General features: G+C 36.4%; 1 protein-coding gene across 2 annotated transcripts in view; it reads left to right on the plus strand.

Moving 5' to 3' along the window:
* Positions 1-26607, plus strand: part of LOC131435315 (MOB kinase activator-like 2) — a 220864-nt gene that overhangs the window by 19599 nt on the left and 174658 nt on the right. The window contains exon 1 of one of the 2 annotated variants that reach the window (XM_058603034.1): positions 8571-9167. The exons of the other annotated variant lie outside the window; for it this stretch is intronic. Within the exon in view, the coding sequence (XP_058459017.1) occupies positions 8947-9167 (221 nt within the window). The 5' untranslated portion in view covers positions 8571-8946. Of the gene's footprint in view, positions 1-8570; positions 9168-26607 lie in introns of those variants that run through there. 2 annotated transcript variants of the gene reach the window in all.

Consider the following 26607-nt stretch of genomic DNA (forward strand, 5'->3'; position numbering starts at 1 on the left):
GTCTGTCGTAGGGTATAGATAAAAAATTAAAATAAATTGCATGCCAGTACTTTTTCATGAAAACATGCGAAATATATAAATATTCAAGCTAGACACCCAACACAGTTTTTCCGAAAATTGATCCCGGCATGCGCTGGCTAATTTTTATGTCGAGATCCGAACTAGAACATGTGACTTCAGGTTGGAAGAAAACGAATGCCAAATACTGTAGTAGATCTGCCCAGATAAATTGTAGAATTGAAAAACAGTATATTTGAATTTTTGCTTTTTAAAACATTTTACTAAGACGCCCAACCCTAAAAACTATTTCTTTTTTTAAAACTAAGAACTTAATTCCTTTAATTTCTCGATTGACCTGCGACAAATGTTTGTGCTTTAATCAATTTGGAGCATTTTTAGAAGGTGTCGTGTTCGTCAAAAACTGAGTTTTCCTGCCATGGTCATTTTTTGTTTGCATAGCACCGCAGAGGCGCATGCGCTTGTCATCAAGAGGGACACCTACATTCCATTCGTTTGTTGTTGTTGACATAATTGTTTCTATGAACTCACCAAATTTAAATGTTATTTTTAATTTGATAACATGTTTCCATTTCTAGTTTCAATTGTAGGAAAGACGAACACATTAACTTTATGCTATTAATACCACATATTTTTATATGTTTCGGCAAAAGTTACTTCGATGAATGGCCCGGAGCTCATGCTTGATTTTTTTTGTCAGACCATCAATCCAGGTCTTTCAGCATTTTTGGAGAATTTATGTAACTAATTTATTGATCTATCATAAAATTTTTCCACAGGAAAAAATTGGCTATTTCCATCGAGACTCACAGCAGTTTGGCATCAAAAAAGTTCGATCGAAATGAGGCATATTATGCAAAAAGAGTTCAAACATAATAACTGAACGTTTGGGTTTTTGTTCGAGAACGAGAACATCGTAAAAATTTAATAATCTATAAAAATTTAATGATGAACTCACAAATGCGTTAGCCCCTGAAACACTGCTTCCATTCATTAAATTTACTGAACGAAACTAATTAGGTTTGTTTATCATATAATATGCTTTAGAAATGCTTTTATGACGTGTTTTTAGTGACAGTAGCTCAATTTCAGTTATGCAGGTGTGAAGCTAATTATATTGTTGGACCTGTTCCAAATAGGATGTATAACACTTCAAAGAGCATCATGAATAGTGGTTTTCAACGTCTGAACGAAGTATACGTTCCATGCAATGGTCCATTTTTCTCGAGAAAACCTAGGTTATGCAAGAACCGAACGAATGCTTTTATCCTTTGGACCACATATTCTCGTTTATCCGAATTCGACCAGAACAGGATAGGGTAGTGGTTCCGGTACAAGTCACGTATAACCAATGATATCGGCCATGGTTGCAGCAGCAGTAGTAGCAGAAGAATCAATCCACTCAAGTAAACATCGGAACAAAACATGACTCAATATAATATTTCAGATATAGTATGTGGTGTTCGGGTATGTAGTTTAATTTATTTTCGGTTATAGCAACTGGACGTGATTCGAAAGAGTAGTGCGTAAATAGTTATTAAGAAAATCGTAAGATCATAAAAGATTTGCATTTGTTTTTAATTTTGGGGGATCATTATGTTAGATATCCTAAAAAAATTAACACAAAATGGTTTAATTTAGTTTTGATTGACATAAAAAGTTGTTGAACGTATTATTCGTTTTTCATCGTTAGTCTGATTCTTCGCATTTAAGAAAAGTGTAGTTAACATTTTTAACCTTTCAAGTATCATTGTTGACTTTTTAGGGACCTGTAAATAATCAATTCTTTTTAGAACCAACAAACCGATCCCTTGGAGCTTTTTTTCTCATTTTTTATTATTCCTAAAATATAGATTCAATATAGAGGAATCACAGGCCCATTTATTTATTTTCTTATTCTATTTCTTTCCTCCGGACAGGTCCCGTGAAAGATCACGTGGCATCCGGCAGTAAAAAATATTGATAAAAAAATATCCACTGGGTTTCTGCTTCCATGTCGTGAAAGGAGCCAATCACCGAATTTTTTTCTGGAATATATTTTTATTACGAAGATTTGCAACTGTTTTCGCAGATTTCTTTTTTAGAGTTTTTAATAAAAATTCTAGTACTTTTAACTATTTCTCGGAAAGTTCCATGTTATTTCTCCATTTCTAAGCTTCCGCGTCATTCCGCTACTATTTAATATTTTCGGTGACCGGCTACCTAGATCAATCTGCACATCTATATTTTATTAATCTAAATTATTTCATTTTTCAAATAGAGATTTTGGAATATATCAAACTGTCGTATTGTATATTTTTGTATCAAACTCAATTGTATTGATCTTATAGAACTGAACGTAGATAACACTTTTCGTTTTATGGAGTTTAAGCAAATGTACCCGGATTAGATCGTGGTTTATTTGCTTGAATCGAATTTCATTTAAAAATATTGTGTAATTTCTGAGAAATGATTACTCAAAATGGGTAGAAAAAAAATTGAAGACTTTTACACTATTACACACATTATTGGCAACACAGGTAGATCAAATCTGTGCGCAAACTATACATTCTATGAAAAACTTCACGAAAACGAAAACAAGGCTGAACTATCACAGTCTATCCGTAAGCTAGCAAGGCAATATAGTCAACAACCTATAAATGACCAATCACTTTTGATTGAACATCAATGTGTATTGCCAAGCTGGCGTGCACGGGTCCGGCGTCGATGACGTCAATCTGTTCGCTGCCAGCTGACGCCAGGAGTGTGCTTTCGCGTGTGTAACGATTCTCTTTATAGTGGTAACCCAACAGGAAATTGTCTCACGTCGCAGTGATCAAAAGGACCTTGATCAGCCGGGCACGGGTCTGGATGTTGAGCTGGGATGGATAGATGAATCCATATGACTCATCTCGTCATGCATGAGCATCGCCAAAGATTCAATATAAAATCAGAAATCATCCGTCGTTCTTCACATTCAGCACGGCTTTGAGGACAGGAATGTTCGAACAGGTACAGAATAGAATAATTAAATCTTGTACAAAATCTGTTAAATAGAGCTTTCGGATGATTCCAATATGTCACTACAATTAAACAATTATTTTGTCTAAATCCCATTCACTCGTTTATATTGTAGGAGGCAGTTTCATTTAGAACAAAATTATGGAATGGGGACGGGTATAGCGCGATGGGTAAGTCGATACCTTTCACGCAGCCCGCCTGGGTTCGATTCCCAACCCCGCACATAGGGTCAGAAAGTTTTTCTGGTCCAAAGAGGCGAATGACCTTAAGGTTAAAACCTCTATAATCGAAACAAAAAAAAATTAAGGAAGTTTTTATTCGTTCCACGATAGTATTTAAAATTTTCAGTTTTCACGAATAAGAACTGTGAAAAAAGACTTTCTGGGGCTTCAGTATCGGATACTTGCGAATAGAACAAAATAGAAATATAATTGCTTGGCTCTATAACTTTCATGTACACAATAATCGATACGATCTTTTAGATGGAACCCAATGTATGAAATTATATGCAATATGCTTGAATTGCATGTTTAAACCCTGAGTAATGAGTATTACATTTTGTAACTTTTGAAAGGGCCTCATTTTGAGTACTTAACATTGTTATCTCATAAACATGGTTCCAGGATTTTTTTTGTATCCATATATTGAATGACTTTGTATTTGGGAACTTTGTGCTTTGGTTGATGAGCTACAGGGTACGTACCTCCGCTTGGTGGATGGGGGTGGGAGTCAATTCATACCTCTTATTCCAATTTCTTAGAAGTTGGACACAGTAAGAACTTACCGAGATTTATCGTTTGCTTATAAATGTAAAAATCGAGAATTGTTTTGTTTTCTAGATCGATCACGGAGTGGATATGACTAATAGTGCTTAAAATAGACAATAGGTCATCAGGTGATTTCAAGCATTCTTAAGCCTGGAATTGAACACCAATTTGAATTAACTTGATGCAGTTGGGGTAAATATTAATATATCACATTCGTTCTGAGCTGGTGAATTTAATTTGAAAAGGAGGACTATTATTATCAGGAATAAGAGTAAATTGACATTTTATGAACCGTGAAAAAACTTTCAAACCTTTCCGACCCGGTTCGGTGCCGGTACTGATGTTATGACACATTGCAATAACGACGAAACTCATTCGGACAGGTGTAAATACACTCTCAGATCGAAGAAGTGTGAGATCGAAGTGTGAGATGTGTATTTCTGGAATAGTACGGTTCACGTAGATGATTTCATACAATAACACCTAGTATTTCTATACGAAATATATTCTTGTTACAGACAGCAATGTTGTCGATTATAGGATACTTTGTAGTTTCCGTTTCTACAATACCTAATTTGTTTCTTACTCTAACTTCATCACTCTCAGCACGGAACGACGATTAATTAAATACTCAATATGTTTCTCAAAATCTGTGATTCTTTTAATGTGAATTTCCAAAGTTCAAGTTTTGTGAAGTAAGTAAGTACTTGAAGTAATACGTCCTGTCTTGTATTATAAATGTACGTAACGTCGAGAACTGATGTTACAAAAATAAAAATATTAAAATGATTTTGGGACTTTTTGATATTTATGAATTCGAAGTTTTGTTTATGCCAGATGTCACAAAAATGGCTGAATCTTCAAGATTTGGTGTCATCTCTAAACATATTTTTTTCGGTGAGAACTGCATTCAATCTTAGAATCTTCTTTTTGTGAAAAATCGGTCTTCTGAAGTCGTTTTTTTTTGTTAATTTTCAATGTCAATATCACCTTTTTCCCTAGAGTCAAAGTTATGTGATTTTTCCCTATGAATTTTCGAGGTAATTCGATTTTTATGCTGTTTTCATGTGGTTATATACCAAGTTGAGAGGAAAAAGTCAGCTAAGTTTAATAATGAAATAAATAAAATAAAAATATTAAATATTAGTTATGACCTCTCCCCCGAAACGTATTTTTCTGCGTATGCTTGCAGTGAACACTCTGCAATCCGCTAAACAGAAATCAAAAAAGTAAAAATAGCATTGAAGAATAATGTGATGTTTTCTTAAATGTTTCGGTTTCCTAAAATAATCATTTTAAGATAATCTATTTTTAAGAAAAATCTATTTAATCTATTTTTAAGAAAAAAATTGCGTGCTATTGAATTTATAGATGAATTAGGTACCATTAAACGACACAAGCTTGTAAATACAAACAATTTTAAACAAATTTTATGAAATTCTGTTAAAAAGTTATTGAGATAACGTTAACCGCAACGGGTTTTTTTTTTCAAAAAACGCTGTTTCGTGATAATCGTGACTCAAGTTTAGCTCGCTATATGTCGAAAATTTTCAACGCTGTTTCTAAAGGTGTGTATGAACTTCCAGAATATGTAATAAAATGATTCTTTGATTCCCCACTTTGTATATAACCCCTTAATGCGCCATAGCATAAAAAAGGTTTCAGAGTGCTCTTCTTTGTTAGAACAACTAGTAGTTTGATTGCATGAATTAATCCATTCTAAAAATTACACATTGTCATTTAGCAAAGCCTGGTATTACATTCCTGTAGTGGAATTTGACCTTCTGTTTCAACAGACTTCGCAACCGATTCAGAATGTACAGAAACATTGCATGGCTGGTGCTACGATTCTACTGACACTACGAATCCTTCCAGGTCGGGGCTCGAACATACGACAACTGGTTTGTAGGACCAGTGCCCTAAGCATTGAACCGCCAACTCTGGACGATATTTTCATTTAAGTGATCATAAAAATGCGCGAATAAGCACAAGTATTATTTAATATTAAACATGTGGAAAATATATGCGAGTGAACAACCGGGAATTCTCATCCATGCATGTGAATGCAAATAAGCTCATCATTTTGATGTACAGCTCTCGGTTTTGCGTTTCCAGTGTTCATGTGGGCAACGTAGTCTAGTTCGGTTTATTTGGAGTATGTGTTTTGATAAAGTTGAATAATCATCGGAGTCCATCATGGGTAGCAGGTTATCAGCAAAAACGTTGCCGAAAGTTTGAGAAAACTGAAACTAAAATAAATTGCAACTAATTATTCACGAAACCCAGCAGGATTTTGAAAAGTAATAGGAATCTTGATTACATCCAATTTCGCTTGTTGAAGGACTGGAAAAGTAACGTACATCAAGTCCGTGGCATCATACTATAAATCACATATTTTGATTGTTTTGAGCGAAGTGGTCAAACTGTTGAAGTCTGATGAGAACGGGGAATGTTGGTTGGCAGCCGTAGGTTGAAAATCAATTTTTTCATTTATCGACTTTTCCGCTTCTCTACACATCAAACTTCGGTATTGGTTATAAGTGTGCTACGGCAGACGAACGCAACTGACGCAGATATCTGAGAGAAACTATGGCGAAGGGTTGGGTTGGATTGTATATAAGCGCCAAAAGCAGCGACGGGGTTTACCGTACTCGTGTTGCTTTGTACAGCGATTGTAGGTTCAGTTTTGCATATCTATGTACGGATTGGTTTTCACCAAGTACGGTTCGATGCACATCGCTGTAATTGAGTATCTATCGATAAGCCTATTTTTTCACCCTTCCTTCTTTTCACCAAAATGTTGGCAGTTCTTATTTACCTCATTTGAGATATTTGATCGTTATATTTTCGATCAGGATAACCACTTTTTAAATGTCCTTAATCGAATCGCGATGAATGGTGAAGGTATGAGGTATAAGTTAACAAGTCACATAAAATTAAATTTTGTTTTCGTTATTACCAGTGCGAAGTTGTCATCTATCGACTTAGTGCTAAATAGACATCCGCACTGTGTAGCGGATTGAGCTAATCTCTAATTAGTAATGTATCAACAAGGTCAATGCGAATGTTACAAGTTACCTCACTTAAATGACGATTAGCTTAAACATGCTCAGTAGTATGTACACATGTGAGAATGTGGAGCTCCCTAGTTTTAGCAGTCTTTGAAATCACTCTTTGTAAAGGTAAAATGTGTGCGCTTACCAAACGCTCATAATAACAACAGTATAATCCAATTTGATCAACGAAGCCACGTTGTGGTTGCCCTCGTCAAGGTAAATAAGGCTGGTTGAAATCGAGTGTTTTTTTTATAGAGGTTTGCACAGCTTTAAACGTTCTCATATTTTATGGAAAACAATCTTGTTGTGATTTCGTTTCGGATATATCACATCCGTTAGAGATTATCATATAAGTTGAGAATTACGATGTCATAATTTGTTACTTCTTTTTTGGTTAACATAAAGCAACATTTTTAAAGAGCCTGTTTCAATTACATGAGTAAGAAATCCAACTGAACAAAACCAACAGTTCAATAAACATACAATCTGCTTCTGAGCACAAAATTATGCAAAGTCGGTACACATTGGTAGGTGCTGGCACGGAAGAAGAAGAAAACGCACCCGCCTAGCACACAGTGTGCTTTGTTCTATTTTGTATAGTGTGCAGGGTTGCCACATTTAAATCTATATTAACTTGACATAGCTGTTTACAAATCTGAAAGGTGATGGTAGTTTTTACCAAAGAAAGTTTTTGATTTTATTTAAGTTTGAAAAAAAAATCCTGTCAGAAAAAAATCTTTTCAGAACATAAGTAATATGAGATAGGCATCATTGCACCACTAGGTGGATTAAAAAGGTTTTTATACATTGCGACTGAATTGCATAATGCGAGCATGATATAGATTTTTTTCTTTACATAATAGGTCTAAAGCTGGTGTCTGGGTGGGTTGATATCTAAGACAAGAAGGAAAACTTGTCTCTCCGAAGAATCATTAGCATCAAACCATAGCTAATTTTGTTCCTGAAAAAATCCAGTTTGCTTGGCCTAATCATGTGATGATACGATTGCTACACATATCGTCTAATTAGCGTAACTGCGAGAAAATGTGCAAAATAGACCGAACGTGTCGGTGAGCGTTTCGCGGAGTTCACATCGTTACCGTATATAGCGGCCAATGAAGCACCGCCATCAGTATAATCAGAAGAAGGTGGACTGAAAGCGGGTTTTCTCGCGGTCGCTCCATAGATGCAGTGTTGGTGGTAAACTGCGAGCATTAATTCGAGCATCATCAGTGCATAATGTACGAATAGACCAACTACCACGTAGGTGGCGTATCAGTCGCACTTCAATGAAAAAGAAAAAAATCTATACCGTGCGGTGTCGAACTGATTGCACGAGGGAAAACGGGGAACCAGTCGATTTATTTTCCAACACTATATGATTACCACAACAACAATAGCACCGTAAGAGGCGAAAACAGCAAAGAGAGAGCACCATCGGGGCTTTACAGCAACTCGAAGTAGATCCGAGGCGCGCGCGGTTGTTGGAGGCCGAACTGCGTGCCATCCTCGGTTATCATTGGACGGTTTGTGCATTGTGCCTTGGTGGAACTGGTAGTGTGTCTAGACGTGAGTCTACAGCTGGAGGCTTTCGATTTTCGCGTGCCTCCGACGGTTCGGGATTCCGACTAAGCTTTTCCCATTCTCATACAGTGAGTTTTCCTTTGTTTTCATATAAGATCACGTGTTATTGATGCATTTCTTTGTACGCCTATTCTTCTGTTGTGTTCTGTCATTCGAAATTCAATTTAGCGGATTTCATTTTTTGTGCTCCAACGTATGCTTGCTTCCTTATCGCAGGACAATCGGTGGTGGATTCTCGAGATAGCTGGTACCAAAGGTGTGTTGTTGTGCAATGTTGACAAAGTGATCAGAGTGTTTGAGTGTTTCCATTTATTTTTTAGCAGGTTTATTTGTGCCTGTTAAGACGGTCTCTATCCAGTGCTAAAATTTCCACCAAGCGAAATCTAGTGATTCACTGTTTATTTCTCCAACAGAAATACTGATATTGTGAAAGTGTTCATTTAGCGGTCAGGTGAAAGCAATCAACGCTTCGTGCTCGCTGTCCCAAACAGAGGGCAAACATTTCGTGCTGCCGGAAGATTATGAGCAATCGATTTTCCAGAATGTGGACAACAGCAGTGCTGAATGCCATCACTAATCGAGCTAATTCGGCTTCGAAGAATCTATCCGTTCGCTACTCCTCGATCCCGAACAATGACAGCGGAGCCTCGTCTGCCTCGGCCAGCAATCTCAGCAAAATTATGGGTGGTTCCGGTATTATTCTGCCACTGGACGTCGAAGAAACGGTTACATGCTTCTGCAGGTTAGTCCTAATTCCGAATCTTCTTCTATAAGTTGCCCCACATTACACATTTAACATTACATGTTGATGTTTTTTTCGTTTCCGGCTCGATGATCAGCAAAAAAAAAAAATGAATCTAAAAATTGACTACATATTTTCACATTTCCATAACATCCCAAATCCGCTGGGTCTCTACATCAATAGTCTGACTGATGTTTGTATTTACTCCAAAATAAACTCATTGGGCTATTTCGAACCTATTTCAATTCATCCGGAATAAACCTAGTAGATGATAGCGTTTACTTATTGCTTTGGAAATAACTGTCGGTAGTATTTGACGTCTTCACTGAGAAGCCTTGGCTTTTGTTGGCTTGTTGAGGTTGAGTCGAAGGAAAATTTTGATGAACAAAGGTCGTTCGAAAGAGAGATCGGCTTTCCAGCTGTTACCAGGTGACGCACGGGTTGTCGAATAAGTTTGTAGAGATTTCTCTTTCGAGGTTTTATTGAATCGTTTGTTGCTTGATGTGAAAGTTTGTTGGCAGCTGTTTGAAAGGAGAGTACTGTTTCCATGGTTGGGTAGTTGGATGGTCGAATGATACATGAGCTGTTAGTACGTATTTAGGCAGTCTACCGATACGTTGATAATTGTGGTTAAATCGTCATTGAATTTCATCAACAAGTTGCATGGTTTTTCGCCATAAAGTAATGGTTTCGCGATCAAATCACGGTGAAGCTGTAGACTCGGAGCGAACAAATACCATGAGAAAATCAGTAGCGCAACTGTTAATGAAAAAACTTGCCATAAACTTCAGTTTCTAGTTACGTCTCTATACCAGTGCATGGGTACAATTCCGATTCTATACATACGAGAAAAATGGTTTACGGTTTCGAGAGTATGGTCTGCTAACATAATAACGTGATAACTATTTATTAATATCAACTTTAGATTTGTGTCTGGACGTTACAAATAATGTCACTTGATTTTTTTTAAGGGGGATGCCTAGATTCTCTCAAACTTTCAGGGTTATATGTGTAAAGAAATAAAGCTCATCATTTTTCTTTAAGATGGCTTAATGCATTTTAATAAACTTAGATTCAAACGAACGGTCCCACGGTATCATAAAATAAAATGAATTTCATCCAAATCCGACTTCCGGCCCTGCAAAAACAAGATGATATGTGTGGCATTTCAAGGTTGAGTTTTTAGCAGTAACGATGTAATTAGGAGTAAGTTCCTTGAAACAGGTCAACGAATTTTTCTAGCTGGCAGAGTTGTTTGATTGATGGTTAAATAAACTCACTTTTGCTGCATCGGTCTTTGATTTCTGGTTTTAGAAGCCCCGGCAGTGGCATTGTAAGAAAACACGATTACACGTCACACTTAATACTATTACAAGAACAATAATTTTTCATCGTGCTTTATGTTCATTTTTTGTTCTTTAATAATTCTATCGGTCGATGATTATAAATTATTTTTTCATCATAGAGACAAAAGTGGAAAAATTGACAAATGAATGATATGTCAGATTTGCTGTCAGCCGGCTGCTTGCAGTTTTACGAATTCTGAAAGTCTATCGTTTTGTACACCGTATTTTATATTGAGATCGAATTGTTTACCAAAACATATCCCACATCTTCTACTATCTTGTGACATTTGTGAAGATGATGAAGATTGAGTATGCATGTGTGTGTAGCTTCAAATGAAGGTTGGGTAACTTCCGATTTCCGATTCCGAAACTACAGAGAAGTCAAAAAAGTGAACACCAGCGCCTTTTTTACGTTTTAATAGGCCCAGGAGGCAGTATTTATTTGTATACGCCTATCACACTGAATGACCATTTTCTGTGGGTCCCTTCAAGGGACCCTTAAGACAGTGGGCCCGGAAGGACGAGCCCCTCTGTAAAAGCGGTCCTTATAAACACTAATATTTTTTATGATCCGGATCCGACATCTGGTAGCGAAATAAAAGGTTAAAACAATGTCAATAAGGTGTATGTGCATAATGAGGTCACCCAGCAACTAGGGAAGTAGTTGAATCTCACTCGGTTTGTGTGCAGTATCACGCACACGTTCAGCACTATTTCATCTGTTGAGTTCTTCAACATGTTCTACACATTTACCAGAGTAGCGTAATTGGTAGAGCGTTTCCCCGGAAAGAAGAAAGGTGAAGGTTAGAGTCCTTCCTCTGGGCGATACTTTTTCGCAAAATTTTCAATTTTCGCTGTTTCATGCACTGACAACTTTTCTCTCTGTTTGTTGCTCATTAGTAGCGATGTGTAGACAGTAAAAGTAGTTGCCAAAAACTCTAAAATGGAGATCATATTAATTTCTCAGAGATAGCTCAACCGAATTTCACTATTCGCTCAATTTTTTCGGAGATGGCGTGAACGATTAGGCTTGTTTCAGGGCTTATATTGAGTCATCGATCAAGTTCGAAGATCAAATGGCTAACAGTTTCAATCGGATCGTTAAAAGCTATTTTTTACTCCATAAATTTTCTCGGGAATTGCTCCCTCCGTGGTTGATGGGCTTGACGGTATTGCAAACATCATCAGATACGATTAATTATTGTTGCAATTTAATATAAATATGTGTTATAACTTTTAGTTTAATTATTGAGTTTATTGAGTGAGGCATGAAACGATTTGAATAAGATGTTGATTGCAATACGCTCCAACATCCGGGGTTGGAGAGGCCGGTTGGGCTTAACTGAGCTCTTTTTTATGTTTCATTTTCATACTACCGGCCCTTATTACCGATGTGAAGTGGAAATTAAGCGAAATGAACGTACCCCACTCAGGTTTCACACGATAACGGAATAGTTGAATGGTGAATTAAGTTCATCTTTGACGTTTATTCTGTGAGGTTGTGTCGTGCTCGTGTGGGATCTGATGGATGAGGTGATATGTGAGTGAAGTATAAGTGAAGTGGAATGCAAGAACGGTAATAAAGGCCACCGTTTCAGCTCAGGACTAACGATCGACCAATAAAAGAGATAGAAAATGGGTGACGGCACCCCTATTCATCTCAAATCCATTAATCATTTCATATATGAAAACCATTGGTTAGAGCGAGATCTGTGGTGTCTGTTCGATAGATTGACTTCGAGAGTGAGATGAGGTTAGGAGTATTTCGCGTCGCTATAACAGCGATATCGTACATTTTCTGAACTACTTTTATGCGGTATTGCTTATCAGAGATGAAGCAAAGATTTTGTATTTGATTTCATCACAATTCATTTATTGAAAGTCGAGTAATCGGTAGAATAATATGGTGACTCTATTAATGAAATGACTATTGGCACTATGAATTTAGTTAAAATCTATTCGAATTTATCTATTAGAATTATTATCTATTAGAATTTACTATTTAATCAATGTTACAATATTTGCGTGTGAAATACATATTTGTAAATATGTATATGTATGTACACATGTGTGTATATGTATGTATATATGTGTGTACGTCAGTATGCCTTGGTGCCTGTATATATTTATACATGTATGTATGTATGCGTTGTATCAAACCGTATATTATGATACCTTTTGATTGTGAGTGAAATGTTGATTGCATTACGCTCCAACATCCGGGGTTGGAGAGGCCGGTAGGGCTTAACTGAGCTCTTTTTATGTTTTATTTTCATACTACCGGTTCCTATAACCAGTGTTATAGAAGTAGAAGTTAAGTGGAGTGAACGTATCCCAATTGGGTTTCACACGATGACAACAGGTGAACGGTGAATCGAGTCCATATTGCTTTATTGGATTACTGTGGTATGAGATAGAATATTGTAAAATAGAACGGAATAATAATGACTTAACCAATGGGCAAACCACTGATAGCTGTCAAACGATGTTCATTCAGTTTGTATTGTGAGGATGTATCGTTTGGGACCTGATGGGTGAGATGATGTGTGAGTGAAATGTAAGAGTAAGTGCATGCAAGAATGGTAATAAAGGCCACAGTTTCAGCTCAGGACTAACGATCGATCATTAGAAGAGATAGAAATTGGGTAACGGTACCTCCATTCATCTCAAATCCATTAGTCATTTCATATACGAGAACCATTAGTTATAGTGAGCTCTGTTATCTCTGTTTGATAGATTAATTTCAGAAGTAACATGAAATTTGGAGCATTTTGCTTCGCTAAAACAGCAGTATTGAACCACTTCCGAACTAGTGCTATGCGTTATTGCTTCTTAGAGACGATGCAAAGACTTTGTATTTATCACAAATCAATTATTAAAAGTCGAGTGATCGCTAAAATAACATGGTGACTCTACTAATGAGATGACTATTGGCACACTAGTTTTAGTTAGGATCTATCAGAGTAGAAATAGTAACTCAATGTTGTAATGCTTGCGTGTGGAATACATGTGGGTATGTATGCATGTGTGTATGTGTGTGACTGTGTGTGTATGTATGTGTTTTTGTGTGTATATACAATATACATTTTACCGTGCCTTTGAGTGCGTTGTACCAAATTGGTAGTGATGCATTTCGATTGTGGGTCAGGAATCAGGAATCAGAACAAATTGGCTCAAATGGCACGTTCCCCTTGATATTTGGAGATTTGTGCCTTGCCACTGTCAAGGATCAACTGAAGACAACTAAATGTGAACATGCTGTAGCAATACTTATGGGACCCAAGGGTCAATATAATTTGAATAAAAATGCATGTTCTCAGTTTTTTTCCCGTCAAACCATCATGACCGGCCGTACAAAGATGTCATTAAAAAAACACTAATCCTTTTTTGTCTCTCTTTTTTTTTCGGAAATGGATGACTGAGCATAACCAAGAAATTCGGAATAAAGAATAAGATACTCAAGAAAAGCAGGAACAAATGTGATAAATGTGGAGCTGAAAAATTGGAAAATAATTTAATTAACACTCTTAGGAAATCTTAGATACAAAATGGAACATCGGTAAGAATAAAAAGACCATTGCATACAACTAACTTTTACATTTCAGGGAATAAAATAACATCAGCAAAAGTACGGAATGGAAATAAAATAGAAGGACAACAAAAGACATTTACGAAACACAATTGAATAGAACACTGGAATTAAGGTAAAACAGAATATAAACTATGACCAAAGGTAAGAAAACCAACATGAATAAATAATAGAAACTGTTGGGTAATAATATAATTTCCTCATATTGAAAGAGGCGTTTATATGGCGCGCATGCGCTAATTCGGCCTGATGCAAATTAACGGGGAGGGCAATACATTTTGGACAGGGCTGTAAAAAGCTGATTGGAACCCTTTCCCCACCAAAATGTAATATAAGGAAACTATAAGGAATAAATTTTCTCGGGAATTGCTGAACCGATTCCAACAGTTAATCATAGATCATGTTCCAAGGTAAAACGGCGAACATTTCCGGTTCCGGAGATATGATAGTATAAGTATAACCGACACATCACATTTTTTATGCGTTTCCGGTTTCAAAAACGTTATGCTTATTCCTTCGAAAATTGAAAATCAAATGAGTGACACTTCGGGTTCCGGACAAATAATCACAGAAATAGCTTAATCGAGCACCCACCCTTTTTTGCTGAATTCTCTCGGAGATGGCTGAAACAATTTTATGAATCTTAGGCTCTTTGGAAAGCACCGGTTGGATCATTGGTTAAGTTTGGAGATATAATCGTAAAAGTAAGTGAACCAATAAACCGTCATCTTTATTATTCGCTCAACTTCCTCGAGTAACGACAAACTAAGATTCCTTCAAAAGCTACTATGAATTCATTGATCATGTTTGAAAGATCATGGCGAACATATCTGAGTCGAGAAAAAAATCTCATAAATGACGTAACCGACAAAACGTTAAATTTCCTAATATATAACTGAACCGATTTCGAAAAGGTCGGTTTCGTTATTGTTGGATTATTGTAAAAGTGCGACCACATTCGGCTATAAGGCTATAACCGTTTAAGTTACGTTACCAACAATAAGCATTTCTTCTTTCTGTTTGAGCATGACCAATGATCAAGTTCAATTGTAGTATTATGGGTGACAAGTGACCGGGAACATTTGGTAAACCGGGATAAGGATCCGGAATTTGGTTTCACCGGGAAAAAGCCGGGAATTTTTGTGTAAAAATGGGCACATTGTACGGAATTACATTATAATCAACAAAAACAATATAAGCTTAGACATTTCAAGTTACCTTGAAATAATCATACTTAGTCGTACTATCGTACGTACTTGGAATACCAGGTAACAGTATTTTTTGGATTTAATGTGAGCTCAGTATATTTTTTGGTAATATTTATGCAGTATTCCTGTTCATAGTCGGTTCATAGGAAACTGAGTGTGTTGTATTTTAAAAAAAAAAACGTCTGGAATTTGAATCGCTTACGGTACTTCAACCTGTCGTGAGAAACTTTTCCGTAGCTCCTTCCGTCGTCATCATCGGCCCCTGCGACACCAACCGTGTCATCATTGTTCTCGTCCGAAACAAGCTGTCTAGAACACCGACCTGGTAGCCATTATCAGTTCAAAACTAGTTCACACGCTTGAACAATTTCAGGGCTCACACCAGTCGGTGGTGGGTGATTTTTCCTCCATTAGCAGCCCCCGCCTGAAGTCCTGAACAATTGCTTACCTTCTGCTCTGGAAGGGTTTGATTGCTACCAACTGCTCTGCAGCTGGATGTTTTTCAAGATGCTGCTGTTGATTGTACTAGCGGGGGTAGTCAGGAAACGACGTCGTCAAGGCTCTCTATTAGGAAAATAGTGATAATAATGATGATGATGATGATGCTGTTGAAGAAAGAGTCAAGACTGGGGCGGCCGGCAAGTTTCAGCTTTTTAGAGTGCGATGAAGTTTCACTGATAAGTGCAGGATACGCTCGTTGGGCACAAACCTCAAAAACTTAGGTCTATTGACCGCGACAGACCGCTTGCTTTGTGCTTTTTATGAGGCTTTAGATGCTAATTAGAAGGTCTTTATGAATATGATTCAATTGTTTCTGTTTTGAAAAGAACCAGATAGCACAGTCCCGAATAATTGTTTTCTCAGTTTTTAGGCAACGTTAATCCAATTTGTATTTGAAACTTGATGAAGAAATAGATACTTTCTCATCAAATTATAGACACTAATGAGACATCGGTGAGATGAGTATTTTCAGTGGAACTCGTGTTTTTGGAATACATGATTTAGTTTGATTCTAGGGATATTTTCGTTCAATTTTACTTGAATTGTTTTTAAAATATTCTCGTATGGAGATATGTGCGATCAGTACATTTTTTTAAATGTAGTACACATTTGGGAACACCGATGAAACAAACGCAAATATTCTATAGGATAGTATTACAAATACTTCCAAACGCGGATTTTACTTATAAACAAAAACAGTTTTATTATATTATGTCGAATCTAATTTAAACATGTTATATTAGATAAAATACATGTTCTCCTTTCATTGTAGCTTTCATCTGGAAATGCAATTCGGTAATGCAAACGGATGCGTAAGAAAACCAAATGACAGTGAGTAAAAATTAGATTCGCTCGCGCAGTGCACTCTGGATGCAGCGCGCATACATAAAAAACGTATATTTAAAAAAAACCCTATTTGAGCGCCACATAATATATGCATCATTTTAACATTTAAACACCCGGTGAACGACCAGAATTAGGTTAAAACCGGGGATAAATAAACGATATAATAATAATAATAATAACATTTAAAAGAAACAAATATCGCATGAAGGTACTTTAATTTTTAATTTCTTTGTAAAATTTAAAAAAATGATTAAAATTGAACAATTTTAATAATTTTTTCTTCATTCTATGACAACAATAGTCGTTTAACTATTGGCAAAGTTTCGTATCATTCGAAAAAGAACCTATGTTTTAGGGGATCAGGGTCATGTCACCGAAAGCCATTTCGCCGAAAGCCGTTTCGCCGAAAGTCATTTCGCCGAAAGGGTCATTTCGCCGAATGTCATTTCGCCGAATGGGCCACTTCGCCGAAAGCCATTTCGTCGAAAGGGTCGTTTCGCCGGTTCCAGCAATTGTCTTAAAATCGTAATGGGAATTGATTTAAAATAAAGACAAATTAAAGATGATAACGTTAACGCCCGTTTTGTTTACCTACAATTGTACTTCTTGAATTAGGATTGATTCATGAACCTCAGAACGGAGTTCCTAAAGAAACTTGTTGACTATTACCCACTAATCATCAAAGCAATTCCATAGGTATCTACCAAGCAAAAGTATGTAGTATTTTTCGTTTACTAAATAAAAAAATATCTAATGCGGCTTCGCCACATCGATTTGATTCTTGTGCTGTCCGACCTCGCTACCGCTCGTTCGGACCTAACTAAAGCAAAGAAACCTAGTTTTGAGTAGACCGGGCAAACGAGGCGGTTACAGGTTTGTATGCAAGAGGCCGCCGCTTCCGACGGCGGGTCGGCGGCCAACTCAGCCGGCGTCGCCTCGGCGGCTTTATGCCGCCGAGCAATCTTGGCTCAGTTATACAGAAGGCATAATAACACAAAAAAATAATTCGATGTATTCGAAACTACTCTTTTGGCGAAACCTTTTCGGCGAAACGACACTTTCGGCAAAATGATCTATTCGGCGAAACGACTTTCGGCGAAATGGCATTCGGCGAAACGACTTTCGGCGAAATGGCTTTCGGTGCAATGACCCGCTCCCGTTTTAGGAAGCATTAACAGTTCGGCTGAAAAGTTCGTATCGTTTAATAGAAACACACATTTTTTTGCCAAAATTCGTTTTTATTATTCAACATAATTGTCATCAGAGGCGATACAGCGATTATAGCGATCTTCCAACTTTTCGATACCATTTTTGTAGTACGATTTGTCCTTTGCCTCAAAATAGGCCTCAGTTTCAGCGATTACCTCTTCATTGCTTCTAAATTTTTTACCAGCGATTATTCTCTTGAGGTCTGAGAACATAAAAAAGTCACTGGGGGCCAAATCTGGAGAATACGGTGGATGAGGGAGCAATTCGAAGCCCAATTCGTTTAATTTCAGCATGGTTTTCATCGACTTGTGACACGGTGCATTGTCTTGATTGTGAGCTCACGCGGCACCCATTTTGCACAAAGCTTTCTCATATCCAAATATTCGTGAATAATATGTCCAACACGTTCCTTTGATATCTTTAGGGTGTCAGCTATCTCGATCAACTTCACTTTACGGTCATTGAAAATCATTTTGTGGATTTTTTTCACGTTTTCATCGGTAACAGCCTCTTTTGGACGTCCACTGCGTTCGTCGTCTTCGGTGCTCATATGACCAGAACGAAATTTTGCAAACCACTTACGAATTGTTGCTTCGCCCGGTGGATAACACTCATCAAGCCATTTTTTGGTATCGGCGGCACTTTCATCAAAAAGTAGTGTTTCATCAACACTCGAAATTCTTTTTTTTCCATTTTTTTTTTCACAATAACAAAAGTAGCTTCACTCAAAATGCAATATCTCACAAACTAATAACCAGACAGCTGTCAAATTTATACACGTATCTTTTGAAGGTTGGTACTAACTGAAAATGGTATGGATTTAATTCTAGTGGCGCCCTCTCATAGAAACGATACGAACTTTTCAGCCGATCTGTTACAAAGAAAAGAGAGAAAATATATATGTAACTAAAAATAGTATAAAACTTTCGTATATTGACGAACTATTTAACGAACATGTTCGTAGATACTAGTACTGTATAACAATAACACTTAGCGAAAAATCGGTGACCTTGTGAAAAATGGGGGGCACTTCAGAAATTTTTACTTCTAATGATGAAAAGAATCATCATTTTTGCAAATTATTTTCAAAATAAATAAGCATCATTCGAACAACATGTTTTAATTTTTTCGTGGAAAAATGTTGAGAAATAAGTCGGTGAAGAGGCATTTTGGAGTTCACTGTATCTCAGCGTAGGCTAATCAGAAGTGAACAAATCGAGGCAGCATAGTTAGAGTAGATGTTTTTCTGGACTCCAACTGGAGTCGTGAATACGACTTACTTTACTATGCGGCGCCTTTCAAAATGTACTCTCTGAGAGAGTGATAAGTTTTTGATCGTGGATATCTTTTGTTGTAGCTAACGAATCAACATAATTTTTGCTACATGCCATCGGAAATATGATCACAATTCTATAAAATTTTCAGTTGTGAAACGTAATTTCAAATAATTCAAAATTAAACTTTTCTGAAATGTTTGGTATAAACGAGTATCAAAGAGGATAATGCATAAGGCGCGTTTGCCTTTCTCGTATTTTTAAAGATCATAGCTCAGTGATCTGTAAAAGCATTTATATAATCTAACTACCAATAGAATCGAAATTTTTCAACTTAAACGTGTATAGCAACAGCATTGAAGTATTTCAATAGTACACTATTGAAAAATCTTTCTCATTTGACCAATATTAACACCAGCTAATCAGAACACGTTCTGAGGAAGAGAAGAAAATATCTGCTGCTGTACAACAAATCGTTCGAGAAAAATGTTTCGAACAGTGCATAATATCGTAGTGAGTTTCACAATTTGGTCCTTCTGTAAGGCAAGAATGAATCTCGTACAGAGATGGCATTTCACCAGAGAGATACACGCTAGAGTCAGATTTTTGCCACACCGAGGATGAAATAAACGAAGCTCCGCACAAAGAGGAAAGCGCACTTCTTCTCAGTGTCGAATAGACAGCATTCGAGTGTGTGCTTGTGGTTAAAGCAGCTGGCGCGAGTGAAACACATTCTCTTCGCATGAATCGCTCACACGTGCTCTCGTCTAAATACACCCAAGTGACCACTGGCGCGTGATGGAGAGCGAACACTTCTGTGAACTTCAATTAATAGAGAGTAGATCTGGCCTTGCTATGAAAAATTTGCAAGGAAAACCGAAAATTTTACGATAAATTGTTCTATTTTGCTGATTTTGCGTGTCCACGCTTCATCTACGAAAACCATACAGCAGAGTGCTCACCGGCGTGTACACCTCTGTGAAAGTATCTGCATCCACCTCAGAGAATTTATTAGCTAATGCTCTAGCACTTTGGTGCGATTCAGTGGAAGAGGTAAAAGGAAATAAACAAACGCACTCATGATGCGTGTACACTTTACACAACAGTGGTGTATGAATGTGAAAGAGAAGAGCTCTCGTTGAAGTTGTCAGTGCGAGGGGAGAAATTTTGCTTGCTCTTCGTCACACAGAGGAGATAGACATCTCTGATCTCGTACAGCATCCTGATAGTTTCTTTCAATGAATTATGCAAATCCAAAATAAAATCGACATTGAAATTCTATATGCTGCTAATTTTATAGCCGTTAGGACCGTCCATTAGTGAAAAAGCTACAAACGGAATCACGTGAAAAGAAACCTCGTAACAAAAATTGGATCAGTTTGGATTCTATCGCCACTGCGAGCAGATGTATTGTGTGTCGTTTGCAAAGGTAGTTTCGCTTCCGACAAGTGCGATTATGTCACAGCTGCTAGTCGTTTGCATTGGTAAAAAACAACGAAAAGGGGACAGCAGTGGTTAGCATCACACAAAATCAGCCGTTCTAATGGCTCTAAAAGTTTTCTAAAGAACTATTAGGATTTCTTCTTCGCAAATCGAAGGTAAAAATCCTCAGTTTAGTGCAAATATAGAACAGTTTGATTTGATCGGTGCACTTTTCGCTGTGTGAAATTCACAGTAATCGAGAATGTTTTTGCGAAAAATGTGAAAAAGGGGAATGCTTGCATAACTCATACATTTGATTAACTAATTGTTATTCAGAAGTGTTAAGGAACATGTCAGTTGTTCTCATATTCAAGACATCCAGTTATGTCTTTGACAGTACTCACCCGCTTTTTTTTTTTAATTTTATGAATTTTTGGTGATTATTTAAATTCAAAAGTACGATTTTTCACGAAAAAATCGGCCATTTTGTAGCTGTAAAACATCCCCATAGTAACAAACAACGAAAAGGAAAACGTTGGGTTCTGGTGTTTTATATGTACATAGTGTGTGCAAAATTAGAAAAAAAATGGTGCAGTAGTGTTTGAATGAACACGGACTTTTAAAACTTGCTTCCGAGAAAAACGCGTTTAAAGTTTATTGTCTATAAAATCAATGGAAATAATGTACTACTCAAGGGAGCACGAAGGCTCTAACATTCTCAAAAAGCTATATTTTTTCTTCTGTTTTTTCACAATGAAACATTTCGAGAATATTTTGTCAAGTTTTTAAGTCAATCGAAGAAGAAATCTTGGGCCTGTGCGCACAGCTATTACTTCTTCGTGATATGAGATCGGCAAAGACAAAGGCCCATAGCTTGCTAAGTTTTGTTCCGATAGGCTTCAAAATTTCACAGAATATTCTTGAAATGTTTTACTATCAGAAAATAATAAGTGATTTTTCAAAAGTTTTGGGCCCTACCCGCCCCTTAAAGTTTTAAGGTGAAATGTGGCAGAGTGCGCGCGTTGCGTTTTTGATCAAAGAAACGGGGATAAGTTTAGAACTGAAAAATTGTGTTTCACAAAGATTCGGAAAAGGCAACTCAACTTCAGTCGAAATAACCGAAACTTGAAAAAATTTCAAATGAATTTCATAAACTTTCCATCATTTTCTTTATTTCTTACGCGCTGCTGTTTCGTATAGTGATGGTGTGAGAAATGGGCAGTGGGTTCGATGTCGTTATATTGTGAGCAAAAATTACATACAAAATAATGACACGGATTTATGCATTGGGTTCTGTGATGAAATAAAAACAAGTTGAATACAATAAAACAGGTATTATAAAAATCGTTTCTAAGGTAACTGACGTTTATAATGCTAGTAATGTCCAACTCTGTTTTGCTCAATCCATTGATGTTGCTTTTTGTGTACTGTTATATTACAGATATTACTTCAGATTGTAGCAACACTAAAAATGGTTACTGAATGAAATGATAACATTTGGTCAATAGAACGGCGTCGACTGGGTGCTATCGCCTTCTGCGTTAGTAACAGAATGAGAGGGTGCGAAATGGCTTGTAGGTGAAGCCCATCCTAAAGTGCAATAATTTGCATAGTGTATTGCAACATGTGGTTCTGTTGTTTGTTGCATTATTTGTTTTATATTGAATTGAATTATATTACATTGTATTATACATTGTTATTATTATTATTATTATTATTATTATTATTATTATTATTATTATTATTATTATTTTTATTTTTATTATTATTGTTATTAAAAAAGAAATATTATATTTCCTGCAGTACTGCGACGAAAGAAGAGCATAACTTACACTGCGACATCAACTGTTATATATTGTATCATAGCATATCACTTCATATATTATATTTTGTTATGTTATATTATGTTGTATGGTATTATACTGCACTGCATTATATCATATTATATTGTATTATATTATATTACTTTATATTATGTAATATCACAGAGAACAGATATCCAACAGACATTCATGTATGCAAAGTCGTGTGTATTATGCTCAATTGCAATGGGGAGGGGCAGGGAGTGCATCAGGGTATCTTACAAGTGAATTACTGTATGATGGGGTGGATTGCCAACCTAAGTCACGTGGGGGAAGCTTTGTGTTTCTCCCTGAAGGTCTGAAATGAGTAAAACGCACCCTTTTAACAAACAAACCATCAGGCGGGTTTAATCTGGTACAGCGAAATTCTTTATTATATGGCCGGATGTTCTTGCTGAAAGGCGCCGGGTCCTCAAAACCCATTTTGGTCTTCTTAACAGTAGTTATATGAAAGTTATCTGATAATAAAAATTCGGATCTACTGTAAGTCTACCCGCATACACTGGTAATGCCTTGAACTGATGGTGGCTTCACACATACATACATACTTACATACAATAGGGTTTTTTAAATATTTGATTTTTTGTGTACGCGCGCTGTATGCAACGTGCACCGCGCGAGCTAATCGGTATGGTGCGGCAGGGTTCGGTAGAGTGCGATGTCATCGGTGCGACTGAAGCGAGCTGCGACAGGTTTGAACAAGTAAGTATAGTACGTAGATAATTTATTAATTACATATTATTATAAAAACTTTGACTAAAGATTCTCCTATTTTTTCTTGTGGTTTGGACGCGAAAATAAACAAGGAAAAAACAAAAGCTTGTGGTGATTCCGGAAAAAAAGATTAACAAAACAAGTTCAGTTCATTTACTGCCGTCATGAGAAAGATTATAAAATTATGACCGAATGGAATTCTTTCGCAGTCTCAAATGGAAAACAAGTTTTCCTTGGAATAGGTGAGACCGTGAAAAGACACGCGTATAAAGTTATTTTGCATCAAATCAATACCAATCGAATTCCAACTGCGCATAATCTATTCAATTGAGTAAAGGATTCATTCAAAAATAAAAACTTTGATTTTTGCATGATAAACGAACCAGGCTTTCAGGATAGACAACAGCAACATCGATTTAGAAACGTAATGACGATGAAAACTACACACGAATGTAAGATTTTTTCCGACAACGAAGAATTTGTTGTAAATGTTCTGTTCAAACCATTTGAAAAGATAGAATAATCTAGAGTCGGACTTATAAAATAATATGTGATTAATAAATTTCCTGATGTACGTACATAACTAATTGAAAAACCTGTTTTAATCTACATAGTGGTGTAATAATGCCTTTCTCATATTATTCATTTTGTCGTATATATTACAGCTAAAATTCTTCGAAACACTACAATTTAAGAAAGTTGAGTTGAGAAATGCAAAAAATTATTTTCTATGCCTATTTGTCCAAACCTGTCGCAGTTCGCTTCAATCACACCGACGACATCGCACTCTACCGAACCCTACCGCACCATACCGAAACTTCAGAAATTTTTACCCAGCAGTTTTAAATTAATCAAAAAGCATCAGAGCATTCTTAGTTGTTACCATAACAGAACAATTAACATTTTGAAAAATAAGGATAATTTGGATTGCTTGTGATTTTTATAGTTTTAGAATAATTATTACACACTTGCAAAATCGATGCAAAGTCTCAAGGTAACGTCGGGAAGATTTTTAATAAAATTCCAGGGTTTACATTGCTTTCTATATGAGATCTGTATCCTAGCCGGCTCTAAGATGGTAGACGATAAAACTAATTGAAATGATCATTACTTAATTTGAAACCCTGAATGTTATTGGTAGATGATCTGATTCAAAATCAGTTCACTACAAATGTTACATTGATCTGCAATAATCATGTCAATTGTATAAGGATTTTTCATAGAAGATAAATTAGTTAGGCTTGGAAATAAAACTGACTGAAAACCAGGGAAGATTGCACCATGAAGAATTTGTACTTTCTGATTATGTTTCTGATTACTCCACGAGAGATCCTATAAGGAAAAAAATGATCGATATAGTTTTTACATCTATCATTTGACGTATTTGCTCATTAACGCATTGCAATCGAAAACATACTGCATTTTAAAATTGTGATGACATGACGAACCTGTTGTTTATTGACTAACAGCTACATTAGAACCAAATTTGGTTTTTTAGGAAAGCCAGTCGTGGCCTTCGAACGTTTTTGCTAAATCTCAGTTATATCTACATCTAATGATTTTATATTGAATTTCATAACATAAGAATTCATTTTTTATCTGATAGGATATTGTTATTAATTGGTTTTATGGTTTTCATCACAATCAGATCATGACAATCTGTTCATTAGACGTGTTTGCAAGCAAATTATTATACTTGAAACTGCATATGTCCGTATGACCATTTTTTCGTACCATGACCGAAGCCCTGGTTATGACGATATTGTTTTAGATTCGCTGTGCCATCATGCCGTTTATAATTTTACCGCCGTACTGAGATTTCCATTTGCACTTTTGGAAGGAACGAAGAAAGCTCTGTACAAAATACTTTGAAGTTCCTTATTGATGTATTTTCCTTGTTGGCTCATCATATTTTATTATCATATGTATACCAAAAAATAATAAACAATCATATGCGCTTGGAAGAAATCAGTTACGTGTAATCAAACTGACTAGATGATGACTAGAAAAAGGCTGTATACTTTTCGTATATGCACTAGTAATAATGAATATTTCCTATTTATGCATCGAGATATCCGCAAAGTACTTCAATCCTCAATTAGCGGGTCTATTATAATGTTCTTTATTCAACATGTGATATCTGTTTAAGGCTTGAATTAAAGTAATATTTGAAAAAAAAAACTAAAAAGAGGCGATTGGAGCCTATTCCAAAACCCGGGAATTTGTACCTCGCAAACCGGGAAATTGAAATCGGCATTTCGCTTTCACTATATAAAAATTGGTTGTAATTTCCCATAGGGTTGCAATTTGGAGGTTTTAAGGACCCGTGATCAGTGTTGGGAAAAAATCAATATTTCGAAAATTGCAACTGAAATTTTTCAGAAGTGATTTTCAAACGAAAAAAATCACCCTTCAGAAAACTTACTGCAGAAAGGTTCAGTACTTTTTTTTTGCAAACGCGATTCTCACTGAAACTGACTTCACATGGCGATTCTCACTGAAACTGATTTCACTAGCGAACATTCTTCTCCATGATATTAAAGAAAAAAGTTCGCACATTGAATATATCTGATATGATTCTCGAGCAAGATTTTGGGAAAATTAATTTTCATAGCCGTTATATCTCAACCCTTTGCAGAATACATGACGAATAAATTCACCGTTTATCAGAAACTGAACCTTTCTAAAAATGTTCAGTTCGCGTAGGGTGGTTGATGAGTGGATCAATAGTGATACCATCAATAAAAGCAGAGAAGCATGTTGCACTTTTAAAATTACAACATGAACGTAGTATGATACATGAAGAACAAATTCAGTTGGATCTCACCTCGAGCCTCACTTTGACTGTCGTGATTAATTGATGCATATAGTTTATCCTTGTTTTGAAATGATTGTGTTAAATTCGATTGTATACTTTTTGAACGTATCATCTTACAATTGTGCGACGAAATATCGTAGAATGAAAACATCAGCGATAATTCACCATTGCGCAATACTGGCGAAACGATTCATAAGAAAACCCAAGATCCTGTTTGAAATGAACATCTTCCAGCTGATAAAAAAATTGCTGCAATGAGAGCTTACAGAAAATCCTCTTTGAATTTGTTTTGCAAATTCTCTTCCATCCAGATTAGATATTTTTTCAGTAGATGCCATGTAACTGGATTGACTTTGTGAGCAATCCCGAATGTTCCCTAACTGATAGACTAACGAATGAAAAAATCGATTCACTCTATACCTGATACTTTTCTTATACCTTAGGGTGCGTTACGCCAACAAGTGGATACGTTAGGACACCTGTTATCGTTTTGCGATCAAAGTCTACCCACCGGAGCTGGATAAATTACGTTTAGTCTATGCCTGCGAGAAAACTGAAAAGTTCCAATGATTACTCCGCTTCCGTCTGGCTCCGGTTTCGTGTCATCTGGCTTGCCTGATAATTTACTTCTCAAGGGGTCGCGGAAAGAGC

The sequence above is a fragment of the Malaya genurostris genome, chromosome 3, assembly GCF_030247185.1.
Source record: "Malaya genurostris strain Urasoe2022 chromosome 3, Malgen_1.1, whole genome shotgun sequence".
Lineage (NCBI taxonomy): Eukaryota > Metazoa > Arthropoda > Insecta > Diptera > Culicidae > Malaya > Malaya genurostris.